Below are 19009 nucleotides of genomic sequence, written 5' to 3'. Positions count from 1 at the left end.
ATGAGAATTAATGATAAAAATAAATCTCAATCATTTGATAAAAAATGCATGGCTAAGATTAAAACATAACATCAAAACTAACGTGTCGCCTCATTCATTCTCATTTTCACCGGTGTTCATCTCCCTCATACGATACTGCAACCTTCATTCGCCATTTAATCATTCTATTGATTTTGTATTTCAGAACTAGAAACGTTTACTATCCATGGTTGATCTTCCTGTTTTTCATGCCCACATTTCGCAGATCCGACATTGAACCATGTCAAAATGCATCTAATCATTCAATTTATTACAGTTCATTCATGATTGGATTTTCCTTTCAAATCTATAACCGATGATTAAAAAACTAATTGTTTATTTTTTTGGTGTTGTCCGAGATTCAAACCTAAGATCTTGCATGTATTATGAAGAAAGAAAAAAACTTTTATCATTATTATTATTTTGACAGGAATGTTGAGTTAATTGACGCAAAAATTAAGATTTGAGAGGAGTTTTTGTGTGTTAGCTAGGCTATGAAGAAATTATTGAGTAAGTAGTTTATGAATTCATGTGAACAGATGAAAGCGTGGGTTGGAGAAGATGAATAAGGTTCATGAGAAGTGATAGAATAAAGGGAGGCTTATGTTTTCTTTAAATGTGACTTTTTAATCTCAATCATCTTTTTTTATCTAATGATTGATAATTATTCTCATCATTCTCATATAAAATAGTCATTCTCATAGTATATGTTCTCTATATATAGATATACATATGAATTTAGTAACTTAGACCAATTTAAAAACATGAATGTCTAAGTTAGTAAGAGTGCACATTTTCTTTTGAAAAAAAAACCCAATTGCTCTAAGTTAGACCAATTCTAATTGTTTTTTTTTTTTTATAGAAAGATATTTTTGTCAATTGCATTTAATTAATTAAAAAAACTATAAAAATGGGTCTAAGTTAGCAAAGTGGTGCAAATTAACAAATATTTTTGTCTTTTTTTTGGGTTGTTTAATGTTTGTAACTGTATATTTGAAACATAAATGTGTTCATAACAAAAGTGGATCTAAGTTAACAAAGTGGTACAAGTTACAAACGCAAATCTCAAGTTATTAGTTTTAAAAAATAAAGATGAATGATTTTTTGTTCAAATAAAAATAGGCACACTTGCTAATTAGTTTGATAAGTATATTTTTGTTGAAAGATTAGTTTGACAAGTATATTGTTATCTTCCTTCTTTAAAAAAAAAAGGTATATTGTTGTGTGAGTTTATATATATATATATATATATATATGGAGCTGTTAACTTGCACCCACCTAAAAAGCAAGTTAGCAAGTTACATCCATCAGTTCTTTACCAAAAACCCACTACTATCCTTTTCAAATATGTTTTAAGTAAAGGATAAACCTGTAAATTTGCTTTTATTTTATTTCTTAAACAAACAAAATATTGCTACCTCACTGTACATGTTTTTTTTAAGGATGTTTTGTACATGTTCTAGAGCCATGATGACTATTAACAAAAACAAAAAACGTTAACCACTTAATAGTGAAGGCTTTATTTTTTTCAATGTTACCCATTAATTACTGAAACCTCTCTTTTTTTCAAACTAGTTTTTTTTTACACTTTACGTTAGCCATTAATTACTGAAGGCTCTTATTTTTTTCTCTCTTTCAAACTAGTATTTTTGCTGGTGCTTTTTTCTTCTTCTCATAATTGCTTTTCTTAATGTTTATTGTTTCCTCAGTTTTCAATTTGTTGAGTTTTATTGATCACTGCATTTTGTTATTTTACAGGCCATGTTTTTTTTGGATCATTGTATAATTTCTAAGGGAAAAAAAAAACCATGAAAAACTAGAGTAATTTAACACAACAGGTAAATGGAAAATAAATGGATTCAACGTTGTTGGAAAACTGTTACAGCATGTTTCAAAAAATTATTGTTTTTTTTAATCAACTAAATTTACAAAACTATCCTTCTATTTAAAATTGATTTGAATAATGACAAATGAGCTTTTTGGTAAATAACTAGTAGGTGTAGCTTGCTAACTTGCATCTTAAGTGTTTTTAGATGGGTGCAAGTTAGCAACTTCTATAGGCATTTGGTAGAATACATCCACTTATTTTTTAGAAGGTGTGTTTTAGCAAGTTATAACTAAAATGTAGTTAAATACACTTTAAGGTGTAACTTGCTAAAACACTCCCACATAAAAATTAGTGGGTGTGTTCTAGCAAATCCCATATATATATATATAGTTTGACATTTTTTAAAAAATAAAATATTTTTTAAATATGGTCGAGGAATTGAAAACACAAATAAAGCTCTACAAAAATTACTACAATACTTCCTTTAAAAAAAAAAACATAATACTAACTAACCTATATTATTATTATTATTATTATTATTATTATTATTATTATTATTATATTCCCTAAAAAAAAAACCGATGTAATCATTGTTGTTTATTTTTAAAATTGAAAAATATGTATTAAATTGTTCAGAATTTTTTAAAATTGAAAAAATAAGTAAATTTAAATTGGGCAGAAACTTAGATGAATATAAGAAAGACACTTCAAAAGTAACAGATTTAGAATAACTGTCTATACTCTATACCATTAAAAAAATGTATAATTATACAAAGATGTCAGCTCCAAAATTAAACTACCAGAGTTTGTTTGGATGGAGGGTTTAAGATAAGAAGGAAGGGGAGGGTTTAAGATAGGAAGGGAGGGGAGGATTTAGTTTTCATTTTTAAATTACGGACACTATGAAATATTTTTTAAAAAGTTAACATATTAACATAATAAACGATAATATAATACTTCAACCACACTTGATTTATCTTAGAAAAACATGTTATATCGTCCGTAATTTAAAAAAGAAAAGTAAACCCTCTCATCCCTTCCCCTCCTAAACCCTCAATCCAAACAAATCCTTAGAGAACTATTTTTGCATGCATGATACCTGTCTTCTTAACTACCTACAAACTTCTTCTACAAGTTTCTTGATCTTCGAATCATGATATATATATATGATAATTCTAAGAAGTAACTCCATCCATTGTAAACAAACTTTAAATACTTCTCTTGTTCTCTTCTAATCTGATAATTATTGGAAATTTGAATGCTTATAAATCTTCAAACATTAAGTCAACCCTTAAAAATGTGTAAACCTTACTTGTGTTACGATATTGTTGATTTTTTTTTTTTTTTTTTATGACAGAATGAATGATATATCATAGTATAATACATGCAACAAATGCACATCGTATTTTATAAACACAACTAAACGCATGCACGTTATTGTCTTTCAATGGCCAAGATAATATAAAAAACACATGCACGTTGTATTTAATATTAATCACGTGATCCTATACTATTCAATATTTGATGTCATACAAGCATTAATTAGCATTTGTCAAAATGTTGGGTCAATTGCATAATTTTGATATTTTTATCATGGACCTCATGATGCCTATAAATACCCTTAACATTTGGAAGGAAGAATGCAAACCCTTCAAATTGTGTTCTCTTAGAAGCATTGCATTAACTAGTACATAATATACTAAAATGGGTGCTTTTCTTTTATTTGTGCTTGTTTTTGCTAGTCAAGTGATTGGTGGATTCAATACAAAGCTACCACCTCCTGCCTATGGAAACTCAATAACCATTCTCAGCATTGATGGAGGTGGTATTAAAGGGATTATTCCCAGTGTAGTTCTTCAACGTTTGGAACATATTCTTAAGGTCGGTGCTACTTATCTATACTTATATGTAAACATGATGCATGATCATGGTATGATTCTTTTTTTATTTTATTTTACTTTTCATTTAAACTATTTCATTCTCTTCATAATATTATTTAAATCATTAATTAAAAAATATTTCAACTCCATTAAAATAATAACTAATCTACAACAATAAGAAAAATATTGGACATTATTAAAAATGCTTATTTTAATCATATTTATTAAAAATATTTGATCATAATATATGCAAAATTTGATATCTCTTTTAATATATATATACAATTAAGTAATTAAACATACACAATAGAAAAACATATAGACAAGCACATTAGGGGTTGTATTTCCACTTCATATAAAACATAAACTATTTATTCACATATAACATTGCCTTAATTAATTTTATATTTTATTTTTAGTTTACGATTTTTTATAAGCCTGTGAGATTCGTCATATGAGTGTGTGTATGCCCGCCCGCACACTAATCATGTTGCTCGTTTATACAAATTTTAGAATAAGAAAAGTCATATCACAAACATAAATTAGAAATGGTGCAGGTGTATTAATTAAACCGTTAGACGCATATATGTGTGAACACACTTTTACAATCTCATCTTATGGATTGATTTTTAGAGTGAGATTCAAGTCACTTAAAATGACATCAAAGTGAGATTAATTATGATAACAATATAAGGATTGAAATAACCACTACAATTTTTTATTTTATTTATTTTTTTATTTTTTTTATACTTCGAGTCACAATGAGCATGCCCATTGCGAAACAACTTGGGCACAAAGTTAGAATAGGCAACAATTTTAATGGGTTTTCGATATTTCCTTTGCTTTTCAAAAAAGCATGGCATGCATGATATAGACCCAAAAATTGTGGCTTATAGTTTTCCTTTTAGGCGATGTTTATTAATGATACTAAGATTTTGATGGGTTATAAAATAAAAAAAATAAAAATACATATTTTTGGGTTCGTCCGTGATTGTTGGATGCACATATGTGCTTAAACCCCCTTATATATACACTCAACATTGGTCTATTTATTAGTGGTTGTAATACCCTAAAAGAAAGATATTCCTAAATTATTGTATGAAAAATGAGCTTCCAAAATTATATTAACATTTACTTCTTTGGCTAATCGTTCAGATTGTGTCAAAAGATGAAAAAGCAGCACTGGCAGATTATTTTGATGTGATAGCAGGGACAAGTACTGGAGGACTCATTGCTGCTATGCTTGCTGCTCCTAACTTGAATGATACTTCTCGTCCTGCATTTACTGCTAAAGAAATCTTACAATTCTACTTGGATTATGGTCAATCTATATTCAACCAAACTGCTGCTAGGTATTTCATAGAAACAATATCATTCTATTTATATTATGGAAAATGATATATTCAGCGAAAAATTTCATGCGAAATCATCCCGAGCCCGTTCATTCCGGCTTTCTAGTGTTTTAATTGGTCAACCATTTCCCCCACCCAGCGTGAATTCCGGCCAGAAAAAAATTTAATTGGTTAAACACTTTTCGCTATACAATCGTGAGACAATTGCTTGTGATGGATAGCACTCCTCTTATATTATATCATCGTTAAAGCAATTAAATGGGCTATCTCGGTCCAACCAACTTTGGCTCGACGAGCCTAACTACATAAATAGGTCGGATTAGATTGTCTTGCTTGTTATTAAGCTGTACATTATTAAGCCAGATTCATCCATTATGGGCTATATGTGGGTTGATGGAAGAGTCTAACCCTTTTTTTTTTTTTTTGTTTATTCACTCATTTTATTTTTTTGATTACATTTTCGTAGATTAGTTTTCAAAAATATCTAATTGGTGAGATATGATTGGATGCAAGCATACTTTTTATTATTACATTAATATTAAATATCAATTAAATTCAAGTTTTATTCATTTAGATGAACCAAATTATAATTTTTAAACTTTAAAGTTTTTTATCTATTTATGTATATCTTTTTATTAAGTTTGAATAATATATATATATGTTTTATTAATAACCTTAAAATTAATTATAATTTCAAAGTTTTTACTAATACTAATTTTCAATAAATCACATGAAAATGTTAATAGTAGACTGGTCCTAAGCTAAACTGGCCGGATTAAGTTTTATTTGATATTCTAATTGAATTGGGTTTAGACTATTACTACAAAAAAAAAAAAAAAAAAACTTTATATTACTTTCTAAATGAAAAATTCTCAATATGCCTAAATTCTTTGACATAATAAAACTCAATTTGTATGCACAAATAATGTTATGTTCTCTAAGAGTATGTTTGGAAGTTGGTTTTTGGAGGGGAGAGTTTTAGAGAGTCAAGTTTATATTTTGATATATATTTGATACTCTAAAAAAAAATTAAATGAATAGCATGATAATATATACTGATGTATCATGTTGTCCTTTCATTTTTTTTATATAAAAAAAAATATCAAATATGTATTAAAATATAGAGTTTGCCTTAAAAAGTCTTCCGTCACAAAACCCTCTAAAATCCAACTCGCAAACACAATCTTGGTTCTGATGTTGTATTTAATTAGCTTGTTTAAGTTCCCTTTATACTCTTTTTAACATATTCTCTCTTGCTATATAATTTTTTTTTGCAGGAATTGGACTCATACCACCCCGGGTCCGAAGTTTGATGGCGAGTTCTTACGTGCTAAAACACGTGAGATATTGCAAGAAACACGTTTGCATGATACATTGACCAATGTTGTAATCCCAACCTTCGACATCCTTCTACTTCACCCGGTCATTTTCTCAAGCTTTAAGGTCAGCATATATATTTGCATAAACATGAGGGAAAGCTTGTAATTTATTTACCTTAGTTTGTGAAACGTTCGTTGCTCATGCAGTTGGAGGAAATTCCTAGCCTAGATGCAAAATTGTCGGATATAGCCATTGGGACTTCAGCTGCACCAACTCTTCTACCACCCTATTTCTTTTGGAATCGTAGAAGGCCATTCAATTTAGTTGATGGAGGTATAGCTGCAGGCAGCCCGGTAAGTGTATTTAATATATATATCATTAGTCATATGTTACATATGATATGGTTGCACATTAATGTTCTATAAAAATTGTATGCATGTAATTCAGGCATTGGTTGCAGTAAGTGAAGTGATGCAACAATTGAATGAGAAGAATCCTAATTTCATTCCTGTGAATCCAAACGAACCTACCAAAATCGTGTTGTTGTCATTAGGATGTGGAAGAAACACGATTCTAGGGCCTGGTTCTTTACTTGCAAAAACCTTCTCGTATAATAATTGGACGTCCATTCTTGCTTTGGGTTATGCTAGTGCTGCTGCAGACATACATGAATATCACCTTGCATCAGTCTTCCCAGACTCACCTTCTTCGGAAAATTACTACCTTCGAGTTGAGGTACATAATAAATGGTTGCATATAGGGTTTTTATTTATTTAAAAAAATTTACTTTAAAAAAAAGATTAGTATTGTAATTTTTTAATTTTTCATTGAATGAAACATGTAACGTCCGGGTATATGTGCTGTGCAGGAGTATAACTTGAATCCATCTATTGTCAATGTTACCGAAGAAGGCATGCAAAAACTTGTAAAGGCAGGAGAAGACTTGTTGAAACAACCTGTTAAGATACAAAATGTTACTTCGTTTGTCCCATATGTAAAACCAAGTGAGGGTACAAACGATGAGGCTCTTACAAGGTTTGTTCATTTTTTAACATTTTTATGATATAGTTATCTTTATTTATTAATTTTTGCTTTATTAGGTTTGCAATTATTTAACCTAACAAATTGTATCTAAAATAATTCATTGCACCAATTTCATTCCTATCCTCTTGCCTTTATTTCATTCCTATCCTGTTACTGTTTTTTTTTTTTTTGACAATATATTCTACACTTATTTAATACGTTTACAAACAGAATACCCTTTACGATAAACCCGAGCGGAACACGGGTCAAAAATCTAGTTCATGTTTAACATAGAATTATTCTAGGGTTGGCCATCTCCTAAGTAAATATGAAATGCTAATTACGTTATGATTATGATATATGAAGGTTGGCTGATATTCTATACAAGGAGAAGGAGCTGCGTTTGAAAATGAAATCGATGGAAAAAAGGGGACAGCCATTTACTGCTTCTACTCCACCCCCTTCCCGTATGGTTGCTATGGAATAATTTTCAAGTGAATATTGCTGCAAAATTAAGTGTTTCTTGTTTGTTTGTTTTCCTGTCAAAGGTATTGAGAGTCTAGCTTGTTAGTTGTGTGGGTGCATGTGATTTTGTACTAGAATAAAGGATTCAACTGCATTTTGTATCCCATGTAATGCTCTTGCTTAAAATAAAGAAGATCAATTTGATCATTTTCTTTATCTTGTGTGACTTTTATTGAATTATTTTCTCTTATTTGGAAAATTAAATATAATTTTTTGTCAAACAAAATATGATCTCGTGTCACCAACTATATATATATATATATATATATATATATATATATATTCTACAATGTGAATGATATCCTACTAAACTAGAAAATCCGAGTCTATGACTCAAAAACAAAAGGAGTATAGGTAGCCACTAGGCCATACTCTATTTGAGTTCAAACCCAAAACTAAGAAGGAAATAGAAGAGTTCAGGTAGCCTAACAGCTCGATCCTATTAAGTTCAAGTCCAATTGATGTCACAAACCTATTTATAGCAAGAGGTAACACAAATGTACTATCATGGTGGAGGTAAGACTTGTCAAATTAATCAACTATGAAGAGTATCAATGTAGGAAAAGATGATATCACAAATCTATGTTTGAGCAACTACGCATTACATTTGGAGTTTCTGAAATATGCATCAAGGAGGAGTGTTGAAATTGATACATATTTCTAGAATTTTCTAGTTAATATAACGACGTCTATTAGAGAAAACTAGAATAACTCAAAGTTGCTACATGTTTCTAGATTATTTTATTAATGTATAAATTAAGTTATAGCTTAGAAACATCTATAATAATCTAATGTAGAAATGGCAAACAAAGGCCTAGAATCTAGTTCTAGAAACACCTTCAAGCACCTATAAGTATAGGTATATGGGTGCAATTGTATTCAAACGTTTAAGATGCAATGTCAATAATATTAAAAAGGCTTCACCAAATCATGTTCTCTTCTCATACAATGTAGTAACTACTAATGTGTGTCCTCTTGTCCAATGTCTCTAACTACTCTACCATTAGCTCACACACTATATATTTTTCCAACAATTTCCATCAATGCCTAGGATCTCTTATGTAATCCCACCACACCTTACTAGTACCAATTAACAAGGTTTCACAAATGAGAATTTGGGGAGAGGCAGTTAATCATAGAACATATCCTCTTTGGATAATGGAGAGATCTAGTGAAATCTTCAAAATAAAAGAGGAAAAAGCATCGGGAGAGGTAGTTAATCACGGAACATATCCTCTTCGGATAATGGAGAGATCTAGTGAAATCTTCAAGATAAAAGAGAAAAAAGCATTTAATGTTGAGAGGGAGAGAATGCATTTAATGGTTTAAATCATCAGAGGAGGTAAAGTCACCACATGGAATCGCTTCCCAACTAATTATCATGGGAGATAAGGGCAGACCAACGTCTACTTTCGACTAAATATTGATTTTTCTTTTGTCCAACAATTATATTTGGACACAAAATATTTCTATACTCATTCAAAAATTCATTCTCTCTCTCTCTCTCTCTCTATATATATATATATATATATATATATATATATAGGGGGCATATCACATGAGAATGACATTTATATACGAGAATGGTAGGAATGATTGTGAGCCTTTAGATTAAAATTAATTGACTGAGATTAAAAAGCCTCATTTAACAACACATGCCTCTCTCTACTCTATGATTTCGTTGAAATCTTTCTTCCTCTTTCTTCCTCGCCTAATATTCATCAGCCATGGCATATCCAGCAATTAACATGCCTCTTTTTTTTTCTTTTTTTCTTTCTTTCTTTGAATCAACAATTAACATGACTCTTGAATGAATGAATCATCGAATCAACCTGTTGTTTTGACTGTTCATCATTTTTCCAGCATCTGTACCCATTCGCCACCTATCTGTACCTACTTCTTCATCTTCGTCGGAATCCTATATATATATGGGGTTTGCTACAATAGACCAACTTATTTTCATGAAGGTCTATTTTAGCAAGGTAGGTGCACCTTTTGTTTTAGACTAAAAAACCTATTTTTTATTTTTTGGAAAAGACAATAGTAAGGGACAATGACGTAATTGACCTTTAAATGATTATTTTTATTTTTAAATTTTCTACTTTCTCAGCTTCTTATTGGGGCCCGCTGGTTCTTTTCCTTAATTGTTTTTGTTGCTGTCATCTTCTCTCTCAATTCACGTTTCTTGGTTGGTGTGTTTTTGTTCATCTTCATAATTCTAATTCTTCATCAGGACAAAATCAAAGTAATTTCGTTGGACTGGGAAAAAAGAAATTGAACATAATAGCCAAATCAAAACAATAATAAAACTACAAATAATACTTTGATGGGAATGAACTATACAATATACATGTTGATGTAGAAGAAAATTCACATAGATTCAACAAGTATAAATCATTTCACATAGATTCATATGCATGCAATGCTCTAGACACAATTCTATATTCATACGGTACCGTTTTTGGATGTCGGAATTATTTTACCGATTAATCCTATCTCCACTTGGATATTGAAATATCCTAAATCACCACTTGGATACAATTATCCTAATCTCCACTTGGATATTGAAATATCGTACTCCAAGATCCATGAATGCATGAACATATAACTCACCAAATACATATGTTCATACAAAACATCACCATCATAACTTCACCACTTTATATACATGTATTCATCCTCATTTATACATATATACACATTCACACCATCATGAGTTAATTATCATCAATAAATAATTTCACCGCAATCGTCATCAAACATTTATCATCTCAAGAAACAACAAACATTCATTTAGCATAATTGGCATTTAAAGACGATTAAGAATTCATTCTAGTTAATCCACATTTCAAGAATACATATCATAATCAAACCAATCCCCATTCATCTTCACAACAATAGCACATAATCATCCTCAAGTTATCTTAGTGTGATTCATTAAGTTTCAAAGTTTATCTATTTCTTAAAATGTCAAAGTTCGTCTATTTTCAAAAGTCTGCACCATACAATTCAATTCCAATCCAAATCAAGTTAAATTAAGTTTAAGTACTCAATTATACATCAATTAACTAAGATTAGGTGTTTGGGACCAAATGATATGCTTAAAATTTAAAAACGACAAAAAAAAAATGAGGTTTCCCGACATAGTACAGGGCGCACGGTCGTGCAAATTGGCCGTACGGTTGTACTGACCAAGTGCGAACAATACACACAATACGTGCTCCTAGGCCGCATGGTCGTGCTGCCTTGACAAGACAGGGTTCTTGAATTTTTATGTTTTTGCACACGAGAGTCTGTTTTCAAAACTGTTTTCGATCCTGATCGCACCAGAAACAATCCCAATCACTTAGCCTATTTAACCCCTACTATTCAGCCTCATTTCTTAATCAAAACATTTCCATTAACTTAGCCCAAAAATAGCTTATTTCATAGAATCACTAAATATTGACTTTTAGCTTAAAAACCCGTTTTTCCCCAAATTCAATTCCACACCCAAAACTCATAATCCCAAAACTCAATTCGTCAAAACATCATTTCATGGTTTGTCACTCATTTCTCACAAAATTCACCAACAAACCACAACTTAATTCAAACATCAAATTTAACATGATCATTCCATCAACATAGCTAGCAATTAGAACATAATTTGAGAAAGAATCATCAACAACATCTTGATTTTCACACATTTAAGCTGAAATCTCAAGAACAACTTATTTTATACCATCAAGCATAAGTTTAAGCATATAAATAACATAATTTCATAAAGTTCATCATACTCATAATTAGCATAATTAAATAGCATGAAAATCAACTTAACAAAACACTAAATTCATGAGAATCATATAAACAAACATGACTCATAAACACTCTATCACTCATAATCTCTAAACGGTGAATATAAACTTTCCTCTTACCTTAACCCTTCAAAAGCAACTTAAATCTTCACTCTAATCTCACTCTTAAGCTTTTCCATCTCTCTTTCTCTTGAATATTCTTCTTTCTTCTTCTTACTTTCTATTTTCTCTCATCTCCCAACTTTGCCTCTTTTCTCTCAATAGTGATAATGAACTCTTGACCTAGTTTTCTCAAAGACTACTTTCCTTATATACTCTTGGGTTTAGTCACACACACTAATGTCTTTAATAACTTTCTATTACTCACAAAATGTTACTACACAATTACTTCATTAAAATCCTCAGTATTACTCATACACCCACTATTCTATTAATTACCCAAAGTTACTACCAATTCTCATAAAATAACTCTTCACACTCGAAAGTACCTAAATACCCTTAATATCTCTAAAACCCAAATAATCAACAAGTATAGCACACTAAACAATTAATAGGTTCTACTGGGGGTGTTCAAAACCAAACCAATCTAATAGAAAAACCGTAAATCGAAACCGCAAAAAACCGTGTTTGGTTCGGATGTATTTGGATCGATTTTTTACTCAACCGTATGGTTTGTTTTGGTTTTTCCAACCGAACCAAACCAAACCAAACCGCAATATAAGAAAAACACTAATTAAATATACATCACTTAGACCAATACTCATAGAAACTCAATGGAAACTTTAATAAAATGATATATTTTTTCTCTTGTTAAGTTTCTTCTTTGCTTTTACTTTAAAACATGTATTTATGTACTACTTGAAGAATGATAAAAATCTAGTCTTTTGTATTTCTTACAAAATATGATTACTTTTTGTCCGCGTTTAAATTTGGTCTACGCAGTTGAGAACATTGTTGGATGAAAGTGAGTGTAAACAATTTGATAAAACTTATAAAAATGAGTGTAAATAATCTAGTGGGTATAGGTTGTTAACTTGCACCTTAATAATTTTTGGGGATGTAGCTTTGCTAATTTACTCATTAGTGTTTTTAGATGGATGTAAATTAGTAGCCCCATATATATATATATATGAGTTTTGCTAGAAGACACCCTTTATAAAGGTGTTTTTTAACAAGTTATCCTATATGTATTTGCTAATTAAAATACACCAACTAATTTTTATGAAGGTGTCTTTTAACAAGTTATAATTAAAAAGTGGATAATCACACCTTGAAGTGTGAATTGCTAAAATACACATTCAAAGAGTGTCTTCTAGCAAAACCCTATACCCACTTGATTATTTAGATTTATATTTATAAATCCACCTCACTAAATTACACCCACCTTACTAATTTAGACCCACTTTCACCATTTTAAATATTGTTTTCTTAAAAGGTTATCTTCATTTTTTTCTTCATGTTTTTAAAGCATGTAGGTTTATTTGTTATTTGTTTCTTTAAAACTATTTTTTGGTTATGATAAAGCCACTATAGCTTCATTTTTTTTTCTTCCTAAATACATATTATCATTGACACAAAAAAATACATTAGCATGTAAAGATACATTGCCTAGTAACAAAAAAGATACATTAGCCACTTAAGGTTATCTTTTTTTAAAGAATTTAAGGCTATATTATTTCCGTAAAACAACACAAACATTCAAGTAAGGTTTTTAGAAAGTGACAGTTGTTAATATGACCTAAAAACCTTGATTTCGAAATGATAGGCCTGTTCTTAGGAAATCTAAGGTTTTGTGTTTTAAAAAATAAAAAAACTAAAATGAAATTGACAAAACTACCTTTTAATTTTAATTGAATTAGAATAGAGGAAATTGGTTTTTTAGTAAAAATCTAGTGGATGTGCTTGCTAACTTGCTCCTTAGTATTTTTCAGTGAGTGTAAGTTAGCAATCTCATATATATATATATATATATATATATATATATATATATATATATATATATATATATATACAATTTCAATTCATGAATTATGATAAGTCAAATTTGGACTGTTGTTTTGTGAATTGTGATGTGAATGAATGTAAAATGATATTTGTTTGGTTTGGTTACTTGAGGATGAATGTGTACATTTATTAGTGTTGTTCTGTATAATAATGTTATGTAATGCGCTAGTTCATGATCATGTTATGTGTAATTACTTAAAAAAAATTATGTTCTAATCAAGATCATGAACATGTAATCTTTATGTTCTGATCACTCTAAAAATTTCGCCAAATCGATTTGCAATTGTAAAGATTATTTATATTGATTTTAACTATTATTAACCGATTGAGATTGTATGTTTTACTTCTTAAATTTTTATTCTAATCGTACATAATGTTTGTTTGAAATTTTAGTCACATATATACCAAATCAATATCTAGATCCGCCCATGCATTGAAGCAATTCATGAATCTTATAGTTGCAGGACCAATGGTGGACTGGCGGTTGGCTCCATAATCCATTTATAAGCTCTGTGGAAGAAAACTCAGTGATGATGTAGGTGGGTCTCATCCTTTTCCATGCCTTATAAGGATAACACACACTTAATGCTATCCATTATCCAAAGTAATGTTTGTGGTCACAAAGGAAAAAAATAGAAATAGAAAAAAAATTAATTAATTGTTATTATAATTGAAAACATTATAATAATTCAATCGGATATTTGTGACTTGAATGTATTCTGTGTGTCTAAATGAATTGTATCTATGATCATGTAAGAACTACTTATGTTTAACAATGTCGTTTTGACATCTTTTATGTTCTTGTCAACTATGTAACTTTTCTATCAAAATAAGGTTTTCATAGATGATAAAATTGACCCCTAATAAAAAAATTAGAACTGATTTGAACAATTACATATAAATTAACAATTAGAAAGAAAAAAATACGGGTGATTCGAACATTTACAAATTAACTCAAAAAGTACATTATTAGAATTATGATTAAAAAATTCAAGTCTTGGGTGTAGGATCTAGTTAAACACCCCAGGTATGAATGGGGGAATACTTCGAGACCAAGATTGCTAAAAAACTAGAGGATTAAATCGCAAAATCACGATATTTAGAGATCAAAAGCGAATTTAAACTTATACTCCTTCCATTATTAAATACGTATGACAATTTTACAATGTCCATACTCACGTAATTTACTTTAACTATAATTTTTATAAGGATCAAAAACTTATCTATCCTTATTTAATTAATAAGTTTCATTTCATTGCACAATGCACACACTCTAATCCAAGTGAAATGAAAAAAATAGGAGAAAGGGATGATATGAGATTGACATTCCGTCATATTCCCGTCGACTCTATTCATTTTCTCCCCTTACAAATTCCAACTATGAAATGTGACTACATACTACTCCATTACATTCGACTCAATCGATACAAATATAACTTAAAAGTTTCAACAATATTTATTTATAGAAATGATATTTGTACAATCATTTTGTAAGAACTTTTGTACAACTTTATCTCACAAAAGTGAAAGATAAAGATGGATAAAAATCTAAAATCCATTTATATGTTGAAAGATAGTTAAGCATTCAAACCAAATAAATTTTCATAAAAAAAGTGGTGTAATAATTACTTAACCAAAAGCAACATCTTATATATATTTTTTTTAAAATTATCGATTTGTGGAATCTTTAATCAATGCTCTGAGACTCTCGTTAACAAGACTCATAAATAAATAGTGTAAGATGATAAATATAATATGTTGAGGATGTGATAAGAAGAGATATAAAAAAATAAAAAAATATTGGATGAATGTATAAAATTTAAGGGTATTCAAAAATAAGCGTTGTAAATTAAAATAAGATTGAATCAAATGATATATTTTTCAGATATGGAAAAGAAATCATATTACACATGTTGCAATATACATGTAATTTTTAATCATAATCTGTCAGTCAGTATAGTCTTTTTTAAATATTCATGACACATAATCTGCCAAAATAGTCTTTCTTAAATCTGTCAAAACAAAATGGTAATTTTAAATATAAAAATTAAGATGCCGGAACAGTAATTTGTCTCCCAGTGCTTTGTTTGTCTGCTTCTTCATTAACATGTTGCTCAATAATAACATAATAAATTTATCCTTAAAAAATAACATAATAAATTTATACACTTTTATATTTGTCAATAATTGAGTAAAGAAAGATATTTGTCAATAATTTTGATGTACAATATTATCGGCCAATTATTCATTACATAAGATGCCAAAATAGTAATTTGTCTCCAAGTGCTCTTTTGTTTTGGTTCCATTAACATGTTACTAACATAATAAAACTTGTACACTTTTTATTTCTTTCAATAACTTTGCTATATAATATGTGGGTTGGGTGGGGGATAAAACCTTACTATAAGGCCCTGTTTAGGAGTTTAGCGGGGAAGTGAGGACTCCTAAACAAGAGAAATGAGGGATTTAAGGGGCGGAAAATATAACGAAAATTGGAGAAATTATTCATATTTTTTAATAAGTAATGCATATGATTAATAATTTTAAAATATATATATATCTCTCTCTCTCTCATTTTGATTTGGTTGTTCAGGATATTTCAAAAGATAAAAACACAATATTAGCAGATTATTTTGATTATGATTTTGGTTTGAATTACCATCTGGGTAAAGTCAATGTGGTTGCAGATGCGTTGAGGAGGAAGACACTGCATATATCTGCTATGATGATAAAAGAATTTGATTTGCTAGAGCAGTTTAGAGATTTGAGTCTAGTCTGTGAGTTATCACCTCAAAGTATACAATTAGGGATGCTGAAGATTAACAGTGATTTCTTGAGCAGTATCCGAGAAGCACATCAAGTGGATGTCAAGCTGGTTGATTTGATGGTTGCTGGTAATGACACTGAGGATAGTGATTTCAAGGTTGATGATCAGGGTGTGTTGAGATTCAGAGGAAGAATTTGTATTCCTGACAATGATGAGTTGAAAAAGTTGATTCTAGAAGAAAGTCACAAGAGTAGCTTGAGTATTCATCCAGGAGCTACAAAGATGTACCATGATTTGAAAAAGCTGTTTTGGTGGTCCGGTTTGAAACGTGACGTTGCCCATTTTGTGTATGCATGTTTGACTTTCCAGAAGTCTAAGGTTGAGCATCAGAAGCCTGCAGGGTTGTTGACACCGTTGGATGTGCCGGAGTGGAAATGGGATAGCATTTCTATGGATTTCGTGACGAGTTTACCAAACACTCTTAGAGGACACGATTCTATATGGGTTGTGGTCGACAGGTTGACGAAGTCGGCGCACTTTATTCCGATTAATATCAGTTATCCTGTAGCACAGTTGGCGGAGATTTACATTCATAACATTGTTAAGCTGCATGGTGTACCGTCGAGCATTGTGTCGGATAGAGATCCGAGGTTCACTTCTAGATTATGGAAGAGCTTGCAAGATGCTTTGGGTTCAAAGTTGAGATTGAGTTCGGCTTATCATCCTCAAACAGATGGTCGGTCGGAGAGGACGATCCAATCTTTAGAGGATTTACTGAGAGTGTGTGTACTTGAGCAAGGTGGAGCTTGGGATAGTCACCTACCATTGATAGAGTTCACATACAACAACAGTTACCATTCGAGTATTGGTATGGCACCGTTCGAAGCTTTGTATGGTCAGAGGTGCAGGACTCCTTTGTGCTAGTTTGAGTCAGGAGAGAGTGTTGTGTTGGGACCGGATTTGGTTCATCAGACGACTGAGAAGGTAAGATGATAAGGGAAAAGATGAAAGCGTCGCAGAGTCGACAAAAGAGTTATCACGACAAGCGGAGAAAGGCCCTTGAGTTTCAGGAGGGTGATCATGTATTTCTGAGAGTTACTCCGATGACGGGTGTAGGACGTGCATTGAAGTCGAAGAAGTTGACTCCAAAGTTCATTGGTCCGTATCAGATTTCAGAGAGGGTTGGAACAGTGGCATATAGAGTTGGTTTGCCACCACATCTTTCGAATTTGAATGATGTGTTTCATGTGTCGCAACTTCGGAAGTATGTAACGGATCCTTCGCATGTTATTCCAAGAGATGATGTGCAGGTTAGAGACAATCTCACAGTTGAGACTTCACCGTTGAGGATTGAAGACCGAGAGGTGAAGAAGTTGAGAGGAAAGGATATACCTTTGGTGAAGGTTGTTTGGGGTAGTGTAACTGGTGAGAGCTTGACTTGGGAGCTGGAGAGTAAGATGCAGGATTCATATCCTGAGTTGTTTGATTGAGGTAAGATTTCGAGGACGAAATTCTATAATTTGGGGAGAGTTGTAATGCCCTAGTCGTTATTTAATTATTTTTGATTTATTTGGAGTCTGATATATGATTTTATATGATTATTGGTGATTTATGTGGTGTGATTATTTTATTATATGGTTTATTTTATTAATAATTAGAATAAGTGGGAAATTAATATTATTTTGGAGTTTGGGGTTATGTTATAATTAATAGAATTAAGAGGGAGTTAAGTGAATTTAAGGGAAGTTAAGGAGGGAGTTAAGAAAGAAAGAAAAGAGTGGAACTGCTTTTACGTGAAACATAGACTTTTGGGAGAAAAGGGAGAGAAGAGCAAGAAGAGCCTAGGAATTGACTTTTGCTGTGCATTTCCTTCTGCAAATCTAAGGTAAGGGTGAGGTTTATTACAATTAGGGGTGTTCGCGGTCCGGTTTGGATCGGTTTTGAGGTTAAAAATCAACCGATCCAAAATAAAAATCACGTGCGGTTCGGTTCGGTTTGGATGATTATGTTAAAAAAATCTGAACCGATCCGATCCAAATATATGCGGTTTAATTTGGATCGGTTTTTGGATATCCAAAGTGTAACATGTAATTTTTTTTTTAATATTAATATTACTCATACACAATAAAATAATAGGTTTGATACAAAATATGACACAAATTTATTAAAAAAGTTAACATTACACAATGAAAATGATTGATTATATTTGAAATAGATGAAGTAGTAATAATATAGATTAAATTAATGCAATATATAAGATTAAATACCAATAAGCAATATATTAGTGCAATATATAATACTAATAAAATAATAAATAAGTATAAAAATTTACTTTTGCGGTTCGGTTTGGTTCGGTTTGGTTTTGAAAACGCAATCCGAAATCCGATCCGATCATAGCGGTTTTTCCAAAACAACATCCAAAAATATTCGGTTTTTTGCAGTTTTCGGTTTTTTTGGATCGGTTTGCGGTTTTATTTTGGATCGGTTTGGATTTGAAC

At 30.6% G+C, this 19009-nt stretch overlaps 1 protein-coding gene across 1 annotated transcript; it reads left to right on the top strand.

Annotated features, from left to right (window-relative positions):
• The first annotated feature begins 3479 nt into the window (after nt 1-3479).
• On the top strand, nt 3480-8102 carry LOC25500074 (patatin-like protein 2). Its single transcript, XM_013588394.2, has 7 exons — nt 3480-3727; nt 4882-5078; nt 6356-6521; nt 6605-6751; nt 6846-7133; nt 7267-7433; nt 7788-8102. Exons 1-7 carry the CDS (start codon nt 3551-3553, stop codon nt 7906-7908), a joined length of 1263 nt encoding a protein of 420 aa, XP_013443848.1. The 5' UTR covers nt 3480-3550; the 3' UTR covers nt 7909-8102.
• Nucleotides 8103-19009: the final 10907 nt, after the last annotated feature.

The sequence above is a fragment of the Medicago truncatula genome, chromosome 8, assembly GCF_003473485.1.
Source record: "Medicago truncatula cultivar Jemalong A17 chromosome 8, MtrunA17r5.0-ANR, whole genome shotgun sequence".
Lineage (NCBI taxonomy): Eukaryota > Viridiplantae > Streptophyta > Magnoliopsida > Fabales > Fabaceae > Medicago > Medicago truncatula.
The sequence above is the reverse complement of the archived record's forward strand: the minus strand, read 5'-3'. Positions and strand labels throughout refer to the sequence as shown.

Coding starts and splice junctions, on each gene's coding strand:
- LOC25500074 (XM_013588394.2), top strand. CDS start 3,551: ATGGGTGCTTTTCTTTTATTTGTGCTTGTTTTTGCTAGTCAAGTGATT. Junction 3,728..4,881: donor GTTTGGAACATATTCTTAAG/GTCGGTGCTACT, acceptor CTAATCGTTCAG/ATTGTGTCAAAAGATGAAAA. Junction 7,434..7,787: donor AACGATGAGGCTCTTACAAG/GTTTGTTCATTT, acceptor TGATATATGAAG/GTTGGCTGATATTCTATACA.